Source organism: Tenrec ecaudatus, chromosome 6, assembly GCF_050624435.1.
Source record: "Tenrec ecaudatus isolate mTenEca1 chromosome 6, mTenEca1.hap1, whole genome shotgun sequence".
Lineage (NCBI taxonomy): Eukaryota > Metazoa > Chordata > Mammalia > Afrosoricida > Tenrecidae > Tenrec > Tenrec ecaudatus.
In genome coordinates, this window is record NC_134535.1 from 49,252,635 (window position 1) to 49,276,053 (window position 23,419).

The 23,419-nt window shown below is 39.4% G+C and overlaps 1 protein-coding gene across 1 annotated transcript in view; it reads right to left on the reverse strand.

The window, feature by feature from the left end:
- OTOGL (otogelin like) overlaps positions 1-13,490 on the reverse strand; it is a 168,234-nt gene extending 154,744 nt beyond the window's left edge. Inside the window, exons 1-6 of the mRNA XM_075552752.1 lie at positions 13,412-13,490; positions 12,317-12,356; positions 11,209-11,257; positions 4,055-4,121; positions 2,121-2,219; positions 938-1,092 (exon numbers count right to left, since the gene is read on the reverse strand). Of these exons, the coding sequence (XP_075408867.1) occupies positions 938-1,092; positions 2,121-2,219; positions 4,055-4,121; positions 11,209-11,257; positions 12,317-12,356; positions 13,412-13,490 (489 nt within the window). The remainder of the gene's footprint in view (positions 1-937; positions 1,093-2,120; positions 2,220-4,054; positions 4,122-11,208; positions 11,258-12,316; positions 12,357-13,411) is intronic.
- Positions 13,491-23,419: the final 9,929 nt, after the last annotated feature.

A 23,419-nucleotide genomic window follows, 5' to 3' on the forward strand; every position in this document is an offset into this window, starting at 1 on the left:
TATGTTTTTATAGTTAGGGAAATAGAACAGTTAAAATATGTGGAACTGTTGACTTGGAAGTAAATTCCCCCATACCAAACTAAACCAGGTCAAGTAGAAATAATGTCTATTAGTCTTGGAAATACAGCATAGCAATATGTCCAATTATTAGAGGATAGATTATCTAGCTCACACCTTAGTTCTCCGCAGGGCAAGACAGAGGAACAGAGCCCCACAGTGAAGGAGTCAGAGGTGGGTGGAGTGAATCTCACTGGGAGGTGAGGGAGAAAAGGGCAGTGAGGTCACTGAGAATGGAAGTCGGGTCAACAATGAAGGCTCATATTACTAACTTCCCTACCTACAAGGCCCTCTAGCTCTTCTACAGCCTTAGGTTCCATAAATGCACTTTCGATATGCCTTCTGCTCTTTGGCAGGGCTTGGAGGTCACAAAGATATGCTGCCCTTAAAGAACTTCAGGGATCGCTTTAATATTTGCATCGCCAAGAAAAAGAGGAGGGTTTAGGCAAAAATGGTGGGCCTGGTTTCAAGCAAATTATGGGAATAGGGAGTTGTTTCCTGGTTGTGCACTGAGATGCCTAGAGGAGGAAATGGGTACCCAGGAGTGACATCCTCATTGCATTCCATCAACTAGAGCGGCTCTGCAGCTTACATTGCAGGGTGGCTCCCAAGAGTTCTTTTGAATCAAAGCATACAGGCTATGGAGCTAGACTGCTAATTTCTGGATAGTTGATATTTTATGAATATCAATCCTCACCTCGACAGAGCTTTCTTTATTCAATCTAGCTACAGAGCAGCTCCATCCACTAAGCACCAATCTCTCTCCTTCTCCCGTGACGTTCCTGAATATTCTAGCATGGTGATTGCTTATTTTCCCAATAATTTAAAAATAGAAATGTTTCCCCCAAAATTAAATTAGTTATGTTCGAGTATCACCTACCCATACTGTATACTGAGGCTCCAAATTACCACAGTCCTTTGCCAAAATGTATGCACAGTGTCCTGGGAAGTAATAGTAGATGCCATCAAACGTTTCAAAGTGGTACTGTCCCCAGGTTTTGCAAATCCCATCTCTGCCATTCCCCATGTTTGGGACTGAAAAGAAATAGGATAATATTGAGTTGATTAAGACAATTACATATGTTTCTGGCAAGTATTAGGCATAGCAGATCATTGCAAATTCCATAAAAATAAACATTTTCCTTATTCGATGGTCTACATCAGTGGTTCTCAACCTGTGGGTCGCGACCCCTTTGGGGGACTCAGATGACCTTTCATAGGGGTCGCCCAAGTCACAACAGTAGCAAAATCAGTTTGGTCTACATCGGTGGTTCTCAACCTGTGGGTCGCGACCCCTTTGGGGGATCAAATGACCCTTTCATAGGGTTGCCCAAGTCATAACAGTAGCAAAATTACAGTTATGAGTAGCAATGAAAATAATTTTATGGTTTGGGGTCACCACAACATGAGGAACTGTATCAAACGGCCGTGGCATTAGGATGGTTAAGAACCACTGGTCTACATCAGGGAAGCAATACTAAATTAAAATGACCAGTTTCTTTCAAAACTATGTCATTTCAATAAAAACAAATCTTTAAGCTGTTACCAAAAAGAAAACGTTTCAGTAACTCCTTTTAATATTTTCCCCCAAAAGAAAGCAAGAAGGGAGACAACACAGCAAAAGAAGTCAGAACAATCGTATTGGCTCCCAGAAGAAAGAAAGGTCCTAGAAATTAGCTCGGCAAGCATCAGAGTGTTTCAGAAAATCCTAACAAACCATGTTAGAAAAAAGCAGCCACTGAAACTTTACGGAGCACCATTCTACTGGGGCACAAATGGGCGACCATTGACTCAAACCAAACCCAACCGAAAAAATCTTAAGAGGTAAAAATAATTTAGGAAATGGAGAAGTAGAGACCTGTGCGACAAGGAGACAGGCATATCTAGTAGTTTCCTTAAGGTTACTTCTGAATTAGCTCAATTCCCTGAGAGAACTGTGTGCATTCTGAATCGTACACTAGATGATAACTCCAACTCTCCACGGATGTGTGCTACCAAAATAAATTATGCCATAATGTTCCCTTCCTTAAATCGGTTTCCTCTGACGAATCCCTGAAACTTACTAATCTGGCACCTTGTCCCAAGCGCCTGAAATATTTGACAGTCGCAGGTCCCGGTCTTAGAACAGAAGGCTCCGTTAAGGCATTCATGAGGGCAAGAACCTGCGGGGTAAAGAAAAAGAAGTTATCTTGTGGCATGCCTCGGCTCTTATAAACATAATCCATCAGGATTTCGCTTGGACTAACAGTAACCACTGGTAACTCAAACAGAAAGCCGGCCTCTTGCCTTGATGAGCTAAAGAATGAAACCCATCAGGCCTCGATCATTTCATTATGTGGGCTGTGAAGCAAACAAGATCGGCTTTCACGTCTCAAACTACCGCGAGAGCAAAGGCTAGCCTCCTTCAAGCAACCGAAAGGTCAAGTTCCCATGTAAGGAATCCCTGTTCCAGATGATGAGAACCAGAAGTACACAAGCCGCAGACGATTCTGTTGATGGAGTCTGGCCCCGGCTGCACGGCCGTCCACCTCCTTCTCTCGAGGCAAGGGCTATGCTCAAAGAATCGCATCCATCATTAGCTCAACGGGCAAACGGAGCATAAAATCAAAAGAAAATCTGCTTTTGAGCGGGATTAAACCTTTCATTTGAAGATCATATTTTAATGCTGAAGCTGAACTACAAATGACGCAAGCTTAATTTTGATGAGGCAGAAGCCGAAGTGGTTGTCACGAAAAATAATATTTTCCGTGAAAAAAAAAAGAGAGAAACGATCTAAAAGGATGACATTAAAAGGGGGAGCGGGGAGGGAAGGGGAGGGAAAAAAGGGAAATGAGGAGCTGATTCCAAGAACCCAAGCGGAAGGCGAATTTTGAGAATGAATGAGGGCAACGAATGTATGTGTGCTTTACACAATTGGTGTATGTATGGATTGTGATAAGAGTTGTATGAGCCCCAATAAAATGATTTAAATTTTTTTAAAAGGAGGGAGCAAACCACGAGCAGCTCTAACCCTCATGTTGTCACGTCTCCAGAGTGAGCTTTAAAATGCAAATGAATCCGAGCGAAAATGTTTTCTTCTATTAAGGACAGGACATGAGGCAACTGGCAAAACTCAACCAAGAATAACATGTCGGGAGAATTAGAGAATACGTAAAGTATTACTGGAGAAATTGGGCCTCTCTGGACTATGTTAAGGTCATGAAAGATAGTTATCTAAATGGGATAATTTTACCAAAGTTCTGCCAAAAGTAGGAATGAGAAAACTCTGCAATTCCCTTCCACCTTAAGATCCGTTGAGTTAAAATGTCTTTTTACATTTAAAAACAAACACATCTCTAAGTATATCTTAAATTAAGGAAAAATGGGTTGTTTTAAATTCGATCAGAAATACAGATCTAAAATGATGATATCTATAAACTTAATGCAGGATTTTAATCATAAAGGAAGATCTATATTTGACTTTTGTCCTAATTCACCATCTATATTTTCCTTAAAAATCAATATCTAAACATTTAGTTTAGAAAATACATCTCCTTCAAGTAATAATTAACTATTTTGTTCACTATTCGAAAAACAAATATGAAACTCCAAATTGGCAGGGATTATTATTATAAGCACAAGGATAATAATTTCCAGTTCATCATTACCATTCAAATTAAATTTCAATTTATCATCAGTATCCATTTAATGGAAATGAGAAATTGGTAAACTAAAATAGGAATGCCAAAGAATTAAGGATGAAGTAATTGATTCAGAAAAACATTTCTGATAACCAAGAATGTGTTCCCTGTTGCCATCAACTTTGTCTAAGCAGTTAGCCTTGGTTATTTAAAGAATAATAATATAGATTTCACAGAACTCAGCTACTCTAGTAAGTATTGTGACCACCTGGCTCAATTTCATGATGTTTTATCTGGAAGCAGTAAGGAGTTGATTCAATGGATTCCCAAAAGGGGTCTTTGGAGAAGGCAGATGGAAAAGCAGGTGCAACACTCACCTTTTATTTTGCTTTCACCCCAATTAATTGCTTCATGGAAAAGATATCTTGGAGAAGTTGCTTCAAACTTGAGAGAAAGAAATATTTAAAATAGTTAAGTGATCAGTTCACAGTAAGCCTGCAAACCTAGAATGTGAAAATTAGCTACAAATACAGAATTACCGGCTAAAATGTTGACTTTCTATTTCATTGGTTATTGAGGCCATCTCAGGGAGACAGAGAGCCTCAGGGTAGTGATTAGAAATGTGGATTTCAAGCCTTCATTTTCTCTTACATGACGGACTCACCATCTTGGTTCTCTCTCTCTACCCACATTTGTGCAAGGAGCAGGATTGGATGTAATCTCTGCATTAACAGATTGGTTTGTCTGCAAAGTTGCAGTTTGCTGACTTTTCAAATGCAGGTGGATCTGGGGAATGTTCAAGGGTTGGTGGACAAAGAGGAATTGGTGGCCCTCCTTCCTGAAGCCCCAAGTAGGAAAACATCACCCACACAGGCTGCTGGGCCAGTGAGGTATTCTCAGCATCAAGAACAGACACATTAACATTCATATAGCATTTAATATGTCTTCTTAACCTCCCTGGCGGTCTAATTATGTCAGTAATGTTTTACCCAAAGCAGTACATTGTTTTTGCATAAAATTTATTGTTTTATATTGTAGGCCTTCAATTTTTAAGAAATTACTCATTTTAATCTCTCTAGTAGACATTCCAGGTATGATAAACTTTAACACCAAAAAATATAAATTATAATGAATATAAAATAATACACTTCTTCAACAATATAATCAAATCAAAAACACTGCAATTTTTCAAAAAGGGTCCAACATCAAGGGTGCATTCAATAAAAATCCTGGGTGTGAAAAACTTTGAAACATGGGACTGCACAAAGCCCGACGTCACAATCAGGACAATGGACCCTGGTTTCCTCTCACATTCTCTTTCCATCGCCTTCTCGTTTTGAGCAACAAACCACACACATCCTTGCCGGTGCTGACTGTTTTCCGGTTGGTGGGATATAGTCCATGAAGTGACGACCAGTCAGGCGTTTTGGGTTGACAACATCAACAGCGCGACGTCCAGGTTATTCACAGCCATTTATGGTGTTTGGTGGTTCACAAAGATCCGCTCAGCAACTTTCCAAATGAAGTCAGAATGAATCAAAGGTTTGTCACTCTTTGCTCTGTGCAAAATGCAGGCATTCCACAAGCATTGCTTGAGAAGATACCGGAAGATCTTCTTGCAGTATTTCTTTGGCTGTTTCTGCATTGCTGGGTAGAGTGTAAGTGCTTGGTCGGCTCTGCCGACATCTCCCATGGTTTGATGGTAGTCTGTCACTCCTTGTGGCTTCATGACATCTTTCCCACCTTCCGTGCGCACCGTAACAGCTGAGGTATAGTGAACTGCGCTCATAAGGCACACATCTTCCTTGTCATGCCATCGCAGTGCCAGCATCTTGCCTTTCTGCCAGGCAACCATTTCTCCAGTTTTTAGCTTCTTCTTGCCAAACATTGCTGGCATGTCATGCTGGTTAGCCCTGACGGTTCCATAGGCATCAGTTTTGCTTTTTATGAGAAACTCATAAATTTCAGGGGAAGTATAAAAGTTGTCATGCAACAGGCCTAATTTTATGCAACAGGCCTGTTGTTATGCAACAGGCCTAATTTAACAATGGCTCAATGAGTGTTAGAACAGAAGATGTTGCCATTCCATAGTCGCTGTACTTTGGATTGAATTTTGTGCCTTTTCCAGTGTATATGACCGAATTCCAAATGCAGGCAGTTGACGATTCACAGAGCACATAGGATTTCATGCCAAATCGTGCTCTCGTTGATGTAATGTATTGTATCCAGCTGAACTATCCCTTATAGGCCATTAGACTTTCATCTCTGCTGATGTCTCTTTCTGGCACATAGGTCTGCTGGAAATTCTTTACAATCATTTGAGATACTTCTCAAATTTTCTTTAGTTTTGGTGCAGGATGAGTAGTTTCATCAAATTCTTCATTGTGAAGTGAAAAAAAATTCATAGTCGGGGAAAATCTGTATTCTGACATGATGGTGCCAAAAAATGGAGTTGCAAGTAATTTATTGGTGGTCCAATACCATTTCCGCAGGAGTTTCCCCACCACTCCCGAAGTATTATTAGGCCCAGAAATTTCCAAATGTCATCGTTGGTCACTGGTTCCTATTCTCTGCTTCTTGAAAACTTATGAAGCCGAGTAGCGTATTGTTGCTCTTTGTACTGGTTTGTCCCTGTAACAATTTTTTCAATGACTTCATTGGTCAGAAATAATTGTAGGTTCGCCAAAGGGTTGCTCTGGTCAATGTCTACTTTCATACCAGGTACTCCAGTAAACGGGAATCTTGGGGGAGCTGCCTGATCCGCACCGCAGACAATAGAGCACCAAGTTTACACATCGCTGAGCTCAGGTGCGGAATCGTCACTGCCGTCACTTATCTGATCAGTGTCAGTGTTGGGTAGTGAATTTCCCCATCAACTGCTATCACTCAATTCTGCGAGAAATTCTAAGTCACTGTCATTTATCTGGTCTAAAACTCCTTTTGTACTAAAGTGACACTTTTTTGATGCCATGGACAAAAATTTCCAGGCAAAAAAATTTCCAAAGGACTGATCTAGGGACAAATCTGAGGTGATTTGCTTTGATACAATGTAATCCTCACAGGTTACACTGTATTGCTCTTTGTGTGTGTGTACGTCTTTGAATTTCCTGCCCAGTTCTGCCCCCACAGACAATGGACAGAACAGAATGGACCAGGAAATCAGATGGCTTTGTGATCACAGCGGAGGACACCGCTGGAGCGGGGAGTAGGTAAGGGACTTCTCTGCAGTGTAATCCCGAGGGTGGCTCAGGGTTACCTGACCGCTTCTGACAGTGAACATTTACCCTAAGCCACACTCGCGATTACTGCCAGAGAGCTTAAAGAGTTTGTGGCAGTTCGGGAGCCTGAGTTAAGGGTATTAATCTCAAAATCAGGTAGACTTGGTTCTGCCATTTCTTCTCTTAGGCAAGTTCTCTAACCTCTTAGTGCCTCCATTTCTCATTTGTAAATTGGGATAATAATGGTGCTTACTTTACTGTTTAGGGAACCTTGAACCCTGGTGGCACAGTAAGGCTGGATTGCTAACTGCAAGGTCAGTAGTTCAAAACCACCCCAAGTTCCAAAAGAGAAAAACGAGTCTGTCTTCTCCCCAACAAGGTACTGTAAATCATACAGAGCAGTTCTCTGTCCTACAGGATTTCATTGAGTTGGAATGAATTTGGTGTCAATGGGTGCATACCTCAATGTTACAACAATGGATTAATACAATATATCAATATATACATGTAAAGCTTTTAACGATAAAGACATTTACATTAATCTGAAGAACCCGGTGAAAAAAGAGGAAAGCCCTCAATGAGACGGATTGAGACGATGGCTTAGGGAAAATGGAGAGGACGGTGCGAGACCACGCAGTATTTCGTTCCATTTGCGTAGGGTCCTTTTGGGTCAGAACTGACTCGATGGCACCTAAAAATAACAAGCAACCAGCTAGAACTGTAAAAATTTTAAAGTTCAGTATGTGTATAATTGTAGACTATTAAAATATCTTACTAAATGATGGAGTATAATTCCAACTCAATTGGGTGTGTGATCTAGGTCAAGTTCTGGTTTGGGTTGTTGATTTAAAAATATAATAAACTCACATAACTGTCTAATTGTATATAAAATGAAGTTAGAAAACCTAGAAAAAATGAAGGATACTAAGAAAGGGTGATGAAGAATGTTACCACAGCTAAATAAAAGTTCATCTCAGTTTATTCCAAAAGCAGGATTGTTATCTTTTAACAGCAAACGTGTCCCCACAGGATAAAATGACCCCGCACTCTCTCATCTACTGAAAGATCATTTCTAAACTGTTGCCTCACACCATGGCTCCAAGTTCATTATTTCCTGCTGTCTATCTTCCTTGCTCCATCGCACTCTTTCTTCAAAATAGATTAAGTTTTCAACCATTGATTATGTTGTTTGTCCTACAATAACAATTCTTACTTTCTTCAGTTATGTTGCTTCCAGTTGTCCACACTGAACCTAACTATCAATATTTTGAAGGCGTGCTAGTGGTGTCGTGGGTAAAGAGTTGGACTGACGAGCACAGAGAAAAGATGGGACTTCTGGCTACCGCTTCGGAGACCTGTCAGGTCACTCTGAGTTAGAGGGACTCAATGACAGTGAATTTTCTTTTTGATTTATCAATATTATAAACACACAGATCCTACAACTTTGTCTCCAAATGTCTTAGCATCAATCCCTCTAGTAGTGGAAACCAAACATTCACCCATCTGTGATGCTCATAAAAAATATACTCGCATCTGACTCTATAGGACAGAGTAGACCTTCCCCTTTGAGTTTCCACGGCTGTCAATATTTACAAGAGAATAGCTTCATCTTTCTCTTGCATATACTTTATAATAACCTCAAAATTAACTCTGCCTCATGCAGACTTTGATCATGCGTGTTCTCCTGCCCAATCTCAATCTTCTGATCTAGAACATGGAATGATATTCGTGCCTACCTTGTTGTGATGATTCAATGAAATAAGGTAATTAAAAACCAAAAACCATCCCTGACATTTAATAAAGGCTTTGAATACAATACCTATCTTTAATTAGGTAAAAACAACACACTGGACAACCTTGGGAAACAGAGAAGGTATGTAATTCGTTTCATGCTGAATCTTCTCTCACCCAAATGGAGCCACTCTTATTCCGTGTTTACGGAACATTGATGATCTTCTCGCTCGGGAGCCTGCATTAGGTTTTGTCGGGTAAGCACCAGACTGCTCACCACAAGGCCGTGGTTCGCTGGGAGGAAGTGGAAGCTATAGGCTCCTTAAAGATGAACAGTCTCAAAGCCGCTATGAGTCGCTATGAGTCGGAACCGTCTCGATGGCACTGGGTTTGGTTTGAGGTTTTCCTTTCATTATCCCAATAGCTCATGCTTCAGAATATAGCATTTCCACTAAGCTAAGACAATAAACAGCTTTAATTTTTAACATATCTGAAACAGGACTATGTCTTACATTTATGAATGTAATTGATGGATTTTCTTAACATTACATAAATAATGGTGGATAATTGATGGTGGTCTTCCATTCAGAAGGCTTAGTGACAGAGTTCGTAAATGTTAAACTATTAACAAAAAGGTCAGCAGTTCAAACCTACCAGCAAATCTGAGGGGGGGAAGATGAGACTGTCTACGCCTATAAAGATGTACAAAGTATGGTGTACCCTATGTAAGGCCTCTGTAAGTCAGAATTTACTCAGTGACTCATAGAGTCAATGAACCAGTTACACAGAAATTAAATCTCCCCACACTTACCACCACTCGACATTCTCTTTTGAGATAACAAACATTGCAATTCATGCTTATATCTCTGTCAGTCCATGATATTTTGACAATACATACCACCTGACTTTAAAAAAAGACATTGTTCAAATGGAATGAAGGTTGCTTGGAACCATGACGGTAGTAGACACAACTTTGGAGTACAGGTCACAAGTCTCTCAATCCAGTAGATTCACTGGAATGTTTTCTCAATATCAGATTTTTGACTGATAATGCTAATGTTCTTTTGAGGCTAACGTGGTCTGTTGAGAAAACTGTACTTAACATTCCTCAGACAAACATCATGTTAACCATTTCCCATGACCTATAACTAGATACATACACAAAGGAAAATGCTGTTCTCACTCTATATCCAATCCTTTGCCATGCTAGTATCCAAATAAAATTAAAAGGTTTCTACTCTTGATAAAACAAATTAGTTTTTTTTCTTCTAAACACTCACAGAGCTTATCTATCTTCCAGTCATCTACTAATCCTCATCAACGAACACAGTAAAATACAAAATGCAGGCACTCGTTTAAAGAAAAAAGCCAGCAGAAATTGATTACATTCCAGCATTTGGAAAATGCCTACTGGAACCTTTAAACGACTTCCTATATAAATGCTCGAGTCATAATACTTTCCAAAGAAACTTCTTTTTTTTTCCAAAGAAACTTCTTTACTAAGTTAAATTCTTTGTTACCAGCCTTATTTAATAGAGAAATCATTTTAAACTTTTAAACAGCCATCCTAACATCCAAACTGTTTTTGAAAATATTGTTATATTATCCAATATCCATTATATAAAATGATTGGGCAAACATTTTTCAAATTCTGTGGCCCCTTTCTGATGGTGTAGTGCATACACATTGGCTGGGCCGTTCTACCCCCATGAACAGTCTCAGAAATTCACCAGCTCACTAGGAGTTGGCATCCACTCCATGGCAGATGGAATTCAATTTTGTTTTCTCCGCAAAAACAAAAAAAGCTATATCAAACCATATGAAAGCTCTCTGAAAGGCATCAAGGCATCTCTAATACCCTCTACTCAAAACTCAGCACCATGAGTTGATTCCATCTCGTGACAACCCTCTGTGACAGGATGGAATTCCCCTGGTGTCGCCAGCAATTCCATAAGGGAAAGCTCAGGCTATCTGCTCCCATAAAAATTTATCTGATCAGAAACCCTGTGTGGATACCAGTGGAAACAGACTTGATGGCAGCGGATCTGGTGCGTTTGACCTGACCTAAAGGTTGGTGTTTTTAACCCACCCACTGGTGCTAACGAAATGAGATCCACTTCCATAAGGATTACAGCCAAGTAAGCCTGACTGAGCAGTTCCATTCTTTAGAACTGGAATCTACTCAACCACAATGGGGTTTCTTTTCTTTGCTTTCCGTTTTAAACTTGTATTTGTTCCGTTTTCAGGATCCTGACTCACATTGTCCCTAATTTTCGTGCCAAAACTAATTTTTTGGTAAGTAGATGAAATGCCATATAGATAATGGAAACTGATCCCTAGGTAACTGAGGTAAATAACAAAAAGTACTTCATTGCAAACAAGTAAACAGAAATGAAGGACGCATTTGAGGGTCGCAAAAAAAAAAAAACCTGCTATACCAAAGCTGCTTCCTCCTCCTCCTTCCTGCCTTGTTTGTAGCATTTAATTCCTCTCCACAAAGGTCCCATTGTTGAAGTGACAGCAGAGTCCCACAGCAGAATGGATTATTTCTCTGCCTCTCTCCCGTCTGAGGCATAACCTACCTGTGCTGCTAAAAGAGCTCTTTTCTGTCGATGTTCATTAAACCCGTTTCTGGAAGAAAACAAAAAGAACTTGTATCGTCAAAGGGCCCTAGGCAACCTGAACAAGACTTTCCCAAGAGAGAGCCAGTGTTTTCCTCCTGATTTCCATCACTTCATCAAAGAGGTCTTTCTTGGTTCAACATTGGAAAGCCCACCCCCCTCCTTGGAGGGTTAGATTTGGGTGGTGGCCCTCTCCGTCTCGTTTTACAGTACCCAGGAGTGCCCCAAATCTCTCCAGCCTCTGATGGAAACTGGATTTTAGGAAGGAACTTTGAGGTAGAGAAATAAACAAAACAGTGTAACACTGCAGACCCAAAACACCTAATATTTTCTCCACCTCATTTCATAGCACTGATGAGGTAAGCAGGCCCCAAGAGCAAATCCGCTTTATTCAAATATAATTAACCATCTCCCTGCCAACATCAATAAAGAGCTAACTAACATTAATGTAACTAAGGACATCCAATTGTGATTTATCAAAATCAAATGATAGAATAATAACTTCCATTAAAGTATGAACATAAAAATGGTTGAAGTGGCAAACATAGTGTTCTACACTCAATCACAATAAATATAATCAAATGTTAATTAGAATGCTGCTTTTTATGAAGCAGTCCAGTTTCATCCAAATGTGATTTTTGTTATTTAGTGCTAGAGCCATTTTATTCCTTTTATTACTAAGAAAAGGCTTTCACTATGGTAAAAATATTGCATACTTGTAATCAGTAAGTGTATATTGATAAAATAACAACATACAGAAGTAATCACATAAAACGTTTTTATAACAAAACTTCTTTATAAAACTTTAAAGTGAAAGTAAGTTATTCCTAATAGCTAAACTCCCTGGCCATAATGAAGAAATCCTCTTGTAACTAAAATGAAAGGAAATGTTAATTGTTACATAAATATGGAAATAAATAATTTTTAACTCTTTGAAATGTTTTCCAAAACTACCTCTCATGCACTTCTCTGTAGGATATTTATTTTTACAAAGTATAAACTTATAGCCCTCGTCTGAATTTTTATCATTTCCAAAGGCCTTCTGTTTTAGAGGACAAGAAATACTCACTTTGAGGCTCTCTTCAAGATGGATGCTGCACAAATATATCCTGCCAAAGTATAAAAATCAATATATAAGTATATAAGAATAAAACTAGTTTACCCAAATATTTCATTCATATGTTATGGTCATTTAACAGATCACTAGAACCTAGAAACTTAGATTGAATTTCACTGTAATTTTTGCTTTTCTTGAGTATTTGACCAGCAAATTTCCTGGGAGACAGACATTGAAGTGACTGATAATTCCAGAATGATCAACATAAGCAGATTTACATGAAATCATAGAATGAGCATTGGACTTAGTGACAGAGATCTGTCTACTTTGTAGTGTTGGTCTTGCTGCGTAGGGAATGTCAAGTTGAAGCATGTTACTAAACATACCACAGCACGATGGTAATGGACAAGTTTATCTCCAATGCCCCTGTCCACTCAATGCTCTGGGACAGTTCCCTTTGAAATTTCAGTCTTTCCTAGGACTGCAAGATCACTTTTTTGACCTAAATTACATTTAGTAAGTTCTGCGATCTCCCCTTTAGGATCCCAAGCACGCAGCCATTTTCAAGGATAAATAAAAAACAAACAGTAACAACTGAATATAAATAAATGCTTTGCCCCCAAAAAAGTATTTTCTAAAACTTGATTTACAAATACAGTAGCTAGAAATGTCACTTATTAGCCTCTACTGCTATTGCCATGATTCAATTATCTCGTTCTGATATAATTGGTTTGATGGCATAAAGAAAGCGTAAGGCCTCCTTCCTCTGTACGCTTTGTACTATTTCAAACGTTCACCTTACATTCAGACAGTCCTTTTAAATCGAGGTTTAGAAGGGAAAAACATCAGAACCTGAGTTCAGCTGTATGTCATAATAAAGCATGATTTTAGTGAGCCATTAAAAATGATCCAAAAATTAAAAACTAGATGATTCAAATTACTTTCCATGATAAGGAATTTTCATAAAAGATTATCTGGATGTCATCTAGTATAAATCTGGTCTCATGTGTTATTTGTGCTTTATACTGTAAGTGGAAAATATGTATATCAATTGTAAGAGAGACTAAAACAAGCAGATTAAAGTAAATATTTAATATAAATTCTTACCTTGTAGTGAAAACAGCAGTATATGAAGCAAGAATATACTCCAAGGTGTCATCAAATTGAGTTTTCTCACAATGTTCATTTCAGTGCCACCTTTCTGTCTGAAACGTAGCCATGATGGCATCTTAAACTGCGCACATTTGTAGTGTTCAAATTCTTATAAAAACCGCTATGTAGTCAGATAGTTCAAAACAAGAAATCCCTGCTTTCTAACTACTTCCAGCATCTGAAGCTTTCGAACTTCCAGGCAACTCTGGCTGTGAGTCTCTCATTAGTAATGCACACAGCTTCTTACCTGAGCCTGTATCACTTACAGCCTCCCCACACCTGCACATCATATGTCTTTTAAAGTCTGTCTTAGTCTTTCATGACTTCTTACCAAAAAATAAGTCATTAGAGATCATCATTATATCTATTTGCACATCTATGTCTTGTACTTTGGGTTTTTTTTAATAAAATAAATTACTCATCCTTGGGGAGAAAGAAAACAGTGCCATCAATTCTTATCAACATTTCCTAGAGTCCCTGAATGATCTAATAAGGTTTGGTTTTGTTGTTTTTCATTAAAAAGTAAGCTAACTTTCTGTGTATATGTTTTCAACTAAACTCCTATTACAGTGTGGTGTAAATTGACATGCTCACTTGCCCACAGATCTTTCTGTTAAATATTTTTCAATGAAGGAATGAAATATCACAAGAAGGTGTGATTCCAATATTTGACTTTAAAAGAAAATAATATAACTCATAAAGCCCTGACAGCTGTCCCTCCACACCCTGGCATCCATCCTCTCTGAGAGCCAAACTAGACAGGGAAGGAAGAAATCTTATTCCAGCAGTAGGAGCATTCTTCTCCGACTATGACTGACTGACTAGATTGGTATCAGAAAGCAGTCCTAAAGTCTCTGGATGAGCACCAAAGACATGATCTAAGCACCATAAATGAGTGAAAGCCACTTTTAAACAAGAGGTACACCTTTTCCAAAACAGATCCCCTGAGTTACCTGCACTGTAATCAGATTCATTTAACAAATAGGGGCACAGTAGAAAGCAATTTTTAACCATGTAGGAACTGCCGTAATAAACAGTACAATCACAACAGTTCTTTAAAAGCTGCTGTACTCAGACACCACTTCTGACAAGACTGCCAAGTTCTGTTCTTGACATCCTGATACATTAGATGCCCAATATCATTCTCCAGATATACACATTCATTGACTGTCTGCCAAATTTAGTGTTTATTTATTCTTGCTGTGCATTATCTTAATTCTTTTCCATTGCCTACATGGGACACACAGGCCAGAGAACAGTTCACCTATAAGGGAATAAAAATTTAATTATAAAAGCAAAAATATTTGGAATTCTAAAAACTGAAAAATTAATCATAAAAACTCATGAGGGTGGGATGGTGGGGAGCGAGGGTGAAAAAGAGGTGCTGATCCCAGGGCTCAAATAGAAAGAACGTATTTTGGAAATGTTGATGGCAACATATGTACAAGTGTGATTAATACAATTGAATGATGGATGGTGATATGTTTTTTAAGAAAAGAAACCCCCTTAGGGTTAGGGTTAGGGTTAGGGTTAGGGTTAGGGTTAGGGCTAGGGTTAGGGTTAGGGTTAGGGTTAGGGTTAGGGCTAGGGCTAGGGCTAGGGCTAGGGTTAGGGTTAGGGTTAGGGTTAGGAAAAAAAAAAAAGAAACCCCCAGTAAAATTATTTTCATAAAAGGCTTTTAAGCTATGCATCATTTTCAGTGTTTTTTTCCTCCAATTTGGGGAGCCATCCTTCCCTTGTTTTCTGTTCTCAGTCTGAAAGAACCACAGAACCCTGTTCACTTCGGGTGGCCCTGCTGGGAATTGAACTACCAGTGACATAGAATCAAATATCACAGCAACACACAGCCACAACAGCATTACAAACTGACAGCCAAGAGGGGACAAGTGACCAGGTTGCAGACGATATCATTAAGATTGCATGCACGTAAAATTTTGCTCAAGATCAATCAACAGTTGCCCCAGGACATTGACAGGGAACTGCCAGAGGTTCAGGCCAGATTTGAAGATCATTTGGAACAAGAGATACCATTGCTGATGTCATATGGATCTTGGCTCAATGCAGAGAATACCAGAAAGATACTGACTTGCATTTTATTAAACATGCAAAAGCCTTCCATTTGTGGACTATAATAAACAGTGGATAACCTGAGAAGAATGGGAACTCCAGAGCACCTCACTGTGCTCGTTCAGAACTTGTCCATGGATCAAGAGGCAGTTGTACAAACAGAACAAGGGAATACCGCATGGTTAAAAATCAGAAAAGGTGTGTATTAGGGTTGCATCCTCTCACCATATTTTTCATCAGAGAAACTGGATTATATGGAGAAGAATGTGGCATCACGATTGGAGGAAGGCTTTTGAAAGCATACGATAAACAGATGATACAACCGTCCTTGCTGAAGGTAAAGAACAGACGTGCTCCTGATAAAGATCAAGAATTGCAGCTTTCAGTAAGGATCGCAACTCAATGTGAGGAAGGCCCAAATCCTCACAACTGGGCTGACAAGCAACATCATGATAATTGAAGAAAAGGTTGAAGGTGTCCGGGATTTTGTCTTGCTTGGATCCACAAACAATGCTCATGGAAGCAGCAGTCGAAAGATCAACAGACATATTGCTTCAGATCAATCTTCGGCAAAGACCTCTTTAGAGTATGGAAGAGCAAGGATGTGCCTTTGAGGACCACCGTGCACCTGAAAGTTGGGCATTGAATAAGGAAGACCAAAGAAGGATGGATGGATTGTGGTGCTGGAGAAATATGTAGAAAGTATAATGGACTGCTGAAAGGAAAAGCCAATCTGTGTTGCCAGAAGTTAGGACAGGGTGTTCCTTAGAGGCAAGGATGGTAAGACTTCGTCTTATGTCCTTTGGACATGTCAGGAGAGACCAGTCCCTGGAGAAGGACATCAAGCTTCATAAAGTGGAGAGGTAGCAAAAGAGGGGAAGCCTCTCAACGAGATGGATTGACACCCTGACTGCATCAGCGGGTTCAGGCACAGGAATGATTGTGACGATGGCGCAGCGTTGCCATGAGTCAGAGCTGACTTGACGGCCCCTAACAACAATGACAAAATTGGCTATGTCTCCATGTCTACACATATATGTATACAATCGATTTGAGTTTTTGACTGACTTAACCAGTGTATGATCAATAAATATGTGTTGATAAGTTACTTGTTTGGGGTGTTAATTACATTCAAATTAATTTTAGCTCCTGGAAACCTTATGTATAGCAGAACAAAACATTGCCTAGACCTATGTCAATTTCACAATTGTTGCTGTATTTGAGCCCACTGTTGGGACTTCTGTGTCATTTCATCTCACTTGGAGTTTCCTCATTTGGCCTGGCCCTCTGCTTTACTAAACATGATGTCCTTCTCTAGCAATTGATGACAAGTCCAAAGTAACTGAGCCAAAATCTAGCCATTCTTGCTTCTATATAACAGTTAGGCTGTAGATCCTCCAAAACTACTTTATTCCTTCTTCTGGCAGTCCATGGTAAACTTAACATTCGTAGTGAACACCACAATTTGAATGTATCTATTCTTCTGTCTTCTTTTCTCATTATTCAACTTCATTCCTCTCGTGTGTTTGAGGTGCTAAAAATGTCATAGATTTGATCGGGGCATGTTAAATATCGCAGTGATGTGTTTGCTTTAAAACACTTTAAAGATGTCATTTGCTCAATGAAATGCAATGTTTGACTTCTCAACCAGTGCTTCTATCAACACTACTGCTGTTCCACATAGAACGAAATCATCCACAACTGCATTGGCCCTCCATGGATTGAGATGCTGTTTACTGGTCAATTGGCAGGTACTCAATTAGACAAGATATCGTTCTAAGTAGATAATGGGTTTAAGAATTTATAATTATACTCTCCCTGGTCCATAATTATGCACAGACCCAGACATAAAAAGAATATTCTAGATACTTAACAAGATGTGACTAAATAATAATAATAATGGTAAAGTCTACTTAAAAATAGGAATTTTCATCCAAGGAATTTTTTTAGATTAAGGCCAATAATTGTGATTATTAGGAATCATTATTGATTACTTCCGGAAAGCATATAAATCCACATACATAGTGCAGATTACTAAGGTTTCTCATTATATAATAGTTTCTCTTAGCTTCATGGATAAATATCTTCCCATATAAGGATTTTATAAGTCAAGCTTCAGGGATTATTTTTCTTCAAATCTAGTAATCGGTTGGATGTTTTCTATGAAATTTCAAATTTATTCAGGTTATACACATCAAGGAAAATCCCAAAGGAAATACAAATTTAAATTTCATGCTTAATAAAATAAGCATTTTTGATAGTACTCATCATTGTTTTCTAAACACTCCCAGAATTCCATAAGAAATGCTTACTAAGCTTAATAAATACAGCTATATGAAATTATGTTCTGACATAAAGTTTGATGTTTTCTGGACTTAGCTAAAATTAACTTCTTCATCTCATGTTCCACATAGAAATCTTTAAAGTTTTGATTCAAAAACACAATGGCCATTTCCACTTGATTAGATGGAAAATTCCAAAACTATATCACCTGAGATATTTAGTACTATTTTCCAGTTTTGAGCTATTATGCAGTCAGAAACTAGAAAGATAGTCAAGTGGAAAAAACAATAGTAAAGTGGAAAGACACCCCCAGGAGGCCATTGTTTTGTAGTTAGCAATTTAGTATATGTTCCCTTGCTGTTCTTCCCCCATCCGGTTCATAGTCGCAAAGGAGATTACAAGAGGAAAATGAACAACGCCAAAGAAGGGAACAATAAAGGCCTCAAGTGCTTTTTCAACGAACTACATCATGAACTCATTACGTGAAATGGTAGGCTTCATGAAAATAGGCAAAATAGAATTCCCTGAATAGTTACAACAGAACAGAGAGTTTAGATGAAAGATTAGACCCAAAGCCACACAAAAAGGGATTTATCACTACTGCTACATATAATTATTGCTGTCAAAATTCAGTTGACAGCTTTTATAGTTTATTCTCCCCTACAAAAGAACTTTGGCAAAATGTGAGTCAGCCACCAGCATGTGAAGATATATTAAGTTCATAACAAGTCTGAGGCGAGTACATAATACAAGGATTAATCCGTTCTCTCTCTGCTAAGAAAGCACTGCCCATTTTCCCACATGGAATATGATCTTGAGAAAGTTGACACGTGGCGGCCTATTGGCCTCAGCATACCGCACTAAAATAACTCACAAGAACGGGAAATATGGGGCCTTATAGTCTGTGTGAGAAGAGTAACAAAATAATATTTGAATGAAATGCATTAGCATGTAGAACAAATCATTTCTTTGGTGAGTCATATGACACTCAATTTTCATTAACCGAGATTGAATCTAAAGTAGATAACATTTGACTCCCGTCATATCACATTCTACCAGTGAAATGCAATTATCCCTCACTTGTTTTACTAAGCTTAAGACATTTCAAGTTGAGAGGTTTTATCTAGAATGTATGTTATCCTTCAGCAAAGAAAAGCAATTCTATATCGTAAGATTATTTTAACCACTCTGAATTTAGCCTCCTTATTAGAAGATAGTTGGCAATATTCTATTTATATTTTTAGGAGGTCTGTTGTTTGGTGATCTTAGAGAGGTTCCTATAGTTTAATTTAGAAGTGGCAGCTATGTTGGCCTTTCTGAATAAGGGCATGATTATGTTTCAGAAGTAAGATCTGTGTTGGTGCTGGTTTTAATTTGCAGCTCATCCCCCAAAATGAACATGCTGTGTGTTATAGGGACATTCATTCTTCAAGTTCTTATGGTACCACTGATTGCGCTCATTAACTGATACCTTGGAAAAAATAATGTCCCTTCAACTAAAGTTTTTTCTTGCTAACACGGTAGGATCAGATTTAAGATACAATATCTATTTTCCCTACAGTTCTCATCATTATCCAAACTAATCCAGCATCTTGGATTTGCACTTAGTAAATGGTTGTTGTTAGATACCCGAGAGTTGATTTCTACTCAGAATGATCCCATGTGGCGGAACACAATGGCCCCGTAGAGTATTTAGGTGGGAATCTTTAGGGAAAAGATTGCTTAGACTTTATTTTTCCTCTGGCGTGGCTGGATGGTTTTAAACCACTAACCTTTCAGTTGATAGCCAAGCACACTAGCCACTGAGCCGCCAGGTTGTTAAAGTTTGCAGTCCATGGAAATGATTGATCACTTTCTGGTCCCGTGTTTAGATAGCTTCAATTGTTTTGGAAGTTTCTATTTCAGAGTCGCTGAGTGACATTTGTAGGTTGGTGGTTCTAATCCTGCTGTGTGTTGTGTTTGTTACTAGCATTTAGGGTGGATTGCCTCATGGGCTTGGAATTTAAATTTTGAGTGCTTGTCTGACAGGAATTTATCGATGAGAATCTTAAGCCACCTGTGACTCTCACTAAACAGGTTTTGTATCTCCCTCTGACAACTGCTGCTTGTGATTTTAAGCTCACTTCTTGGTTTGAGTGTCCCGACCATACAGCATAAATGGACATTGAGAACCCAAAGGGAAGGAGGCCAAAGTTCAGGTTCCACTGTTTCAGCCCTCCAGGAATATGTTCTAGAGCAGTGGTTCTCAGCATGTGGGTCGCGACCCCTTTGGGGGTCGAATTACCCTTTCACAGGGGTCACCCAATTCATAACAGTAGCAAAATGACAGTGAGGAAGTAGTAACAAAAATAATTTTATGGTTGTGGTGTCACCACCACTTTGGCACTCCAGGAAAGGGTGGCGACCTGAGGAAGGTTGAGAAGCGCTGCTCTAGAGCCCTGCCTCCTTTGATTGATAGAGGACATTCATGTGCCTGTTTTTTTATTTATTTTCTTTTCAAATGGGAACTACCTTTAATCAGAACATTTCTCAGAGTTGCCAAATCAAAGCAGCTATGAGATAATTATCAGTTTACATTTCTTCTATTTAGATCTCTCAAAGCAAATTCCACTGAAACATTAGAGCATATTTTTAAGGTCAAATTGTTTGCTTGGAGTTATTGAATATAGCTAGAAAAGATAACTTACACCTTTTCCACCTCTTTTCTACACATCTGCCTCGACTGTAGGTTTTCTAATAAAATATGGTTTTGTTCGGTTTTTGTTTCTTTGTTTCTCAACAATTGGTACTAATTTCAGAATAGGACATAAATGGCAATTGCTGTTAAATATTTTGAGAACTTCTAATGAACTTATTAATTATTTATCACAAATATTTTAAAGGCAGGAATTAAAACAGAATTACAATGTGTTTTGTATCCAGCATAGGGCTAAGTGTCTTCACTTAGGCATTGATATAAATATTATTCTCACAAATGGGAGAAATGAGTTTCTAAACAAAGAATTGCACTGTTAGTAAATGTCCGTTTGCAGAAAATATAGAAGAGTTCCCATCATAACCTTCTCTATTATACTATGCCTTTATTATGTACTTGTGGTGATGAAGGCATAACCATGTCGATTAAACATTGTGTACAGTAAACGTGCAAACTCTGCTCATTGATAGACCTGGCTCTGAACCATGATATTAGTGGGGGGTTTTGTTTGTTTGTTTTAAAAACATTTTATTGGGGGCTCATACAAGTCTTACCACAATCCATACATAACATCAATTGTGTAAAGCACACTTATACATTCGTTGCCCTCATCATTCTCAAAACATTTGCTTTCCTCTTGGGCTCTTCCAATCAGCTCTTCATTTTTCCCCTCCCTCCCTGTTTGCCCCTCCCTCATGAACACTTGATAATTTATAAATTATTATTATCATATCTTACACTGCCCGATGTCTCCCTTCACCCACTTTTCTGTTGCCCATCCCTCAGGGAGGAGGTTATATGTAGATCTTTGTTATCGGTCCCCCCTTTCTATCCCCTTTCCCTCCACCCTCACAGTATCACCACTCTCACCACTGGTCCTGAGGGGTTCATTTGCCCTGGATTCCCTGTGTTTCCAGTTCCTATCTGCACCACTGTACATTCTCTGATCTAGCCAGATTTGTAAAGTAGAATTGGGATCATGATAGTGGAGCGGGGGAGGAAGCATTTAAGAACTAGAGGAAAGATGTGTGTCTCATCAGTGCTGCTCTGCACCCTGAGTGACTCATCTCCTCCTCACTACCCCTCTGAAATGGATGTCCAGTTGTCTACAGATGGACATTCGGTCTCCATCCCACACTCCCCCTCATTCACAATGATATAATTTTTTGTTCTTTGGTGCTTGATACCTGGTCCCTTCGACCCCTCGTGATCACACATGCTGGTGTGCTTCTTCCATGTGGGCTTTGTTGCTTCTGGGCTAGATGGCCGCTTGTTTACCTTCAAGCCTTTAAGATGCCAGACGCTATATCTCTCAATAGCTGGACACCATCAGCCTTCTTCACCACACTTACTTATGCACACATTTGTCTTCAGCAGCCTTCTTCACCACACTTACTTATGCACACATTTGTCTTCAGCGTTTATATGAGGAAGGTGAGCACACAATGATGATTTTTGTTCTTTGGTGTCTGCTACCTGATCCCTTCAACACCTCATGATCACACAAACTGGTGTGCTTCTTCCCTGTGGGCTTTGTTGCTTCTGAGCTAGATGGCCACTTGTTTACCTTCAAGCCTTTAAAACCCCAGACACTCTATCTTTTGATAGCCAGGCACCATCAGCTTTCACCACATTTGCCTATGCACCCACTTTGTCTTCAGTGATCATGTTGGGAAGGTGGGTATCATGGAATGACCGTTTAGTTCAGCAAAGTGTTCTTGCATTCAGGGAGTATGTGAGTGGAGGCCCAATGTCCATCTGCTACCCTACTACTAAACATATAAATATATGCACATAGATCTATTTCCCCCATAATCATAAATATATTTACATATGCACATGCCTGTATTTAGGCCTCTATGTATGCCCTTTGCCTCCTACTTCTTTCCTCTATTTCTTTTTGTTTCCCTCTTGTCCCACTACCATACTCAGCCTTCATTTGGGTTTCAGTAATTCCTCTTGATTACATTGCCCTTGATCACTCCCTACCAATCCTCCCTGCCCTTCCTTGCCACTGGTTTTGAATCACTCATTGTTCCCTTGTCCCTGGGTTTGTTAATACCTTTTCCTTTCCCTCACCTCCCACTTTCCCATGTCCCCCCAGAACCATCAGACCCGTTATTTTCTTCTCCACCTTGTCTATCCAGCCTATCTTGTCTAGATAGACCTACAGAGATAATAATATGCACATAGAATTGCGAATGACCTCGACAGCACCAAACAAAGTAGTGCATAAAAGCAAGACAACAACAACAAGCTAACAAACAAAAAAGCCAATGACGTACAAAATCTAAAAGAAAAAAAAAAGCAAGAAAGAAAAGTCTGTTAATAGTTCAAGGTCTATTTGTTGACCTTTAGGAATGGTTTCCTGTCAAGTCTGATGGGGTGCCATGCCCTGGCCCCAAAGTCTATTTTTGATACTCTCTCGGGACTTCCTTGCTCTGCTCCCCCTACTTCCCCCCACCCCCCGCCATCTATTGCATGCCTTTAGTGCTTTGCCTCGGTGTGATAGGGTCAGTTCGGTCACACATCCCACACTGTGTCTCCAGTGCTGACCCATGTAGGGCCATGGGTCAATGCAGGATATCGCATCTCGCAGTGAGGCCGGCCGTATAGTCCTCTCTGTCCATTGGCTGCTCTGAGCGGGGCTATTGTCCTCTGAGCTTGGTGGGCCATGGTGAGCTCCACTCCCTTCCTCCCTCTTCATTTGCTTCCGCTTCCTTGTGAGTATGGCAGGTCGATTCCTTTCCCTCACCAGACCGTCTGTTTTTATTTTCTGTGGCACACCCTTCCATTGCAGGGGTCAGGATGATTCTGCTTGGGGCCAGGCATATAGTTCAGTCTTTTTATGCATTTCTCCATGCGTTACATTGCCCTCCTGGTTTGGCGTGTCATGATGGGGTCTGTGTACACATTCC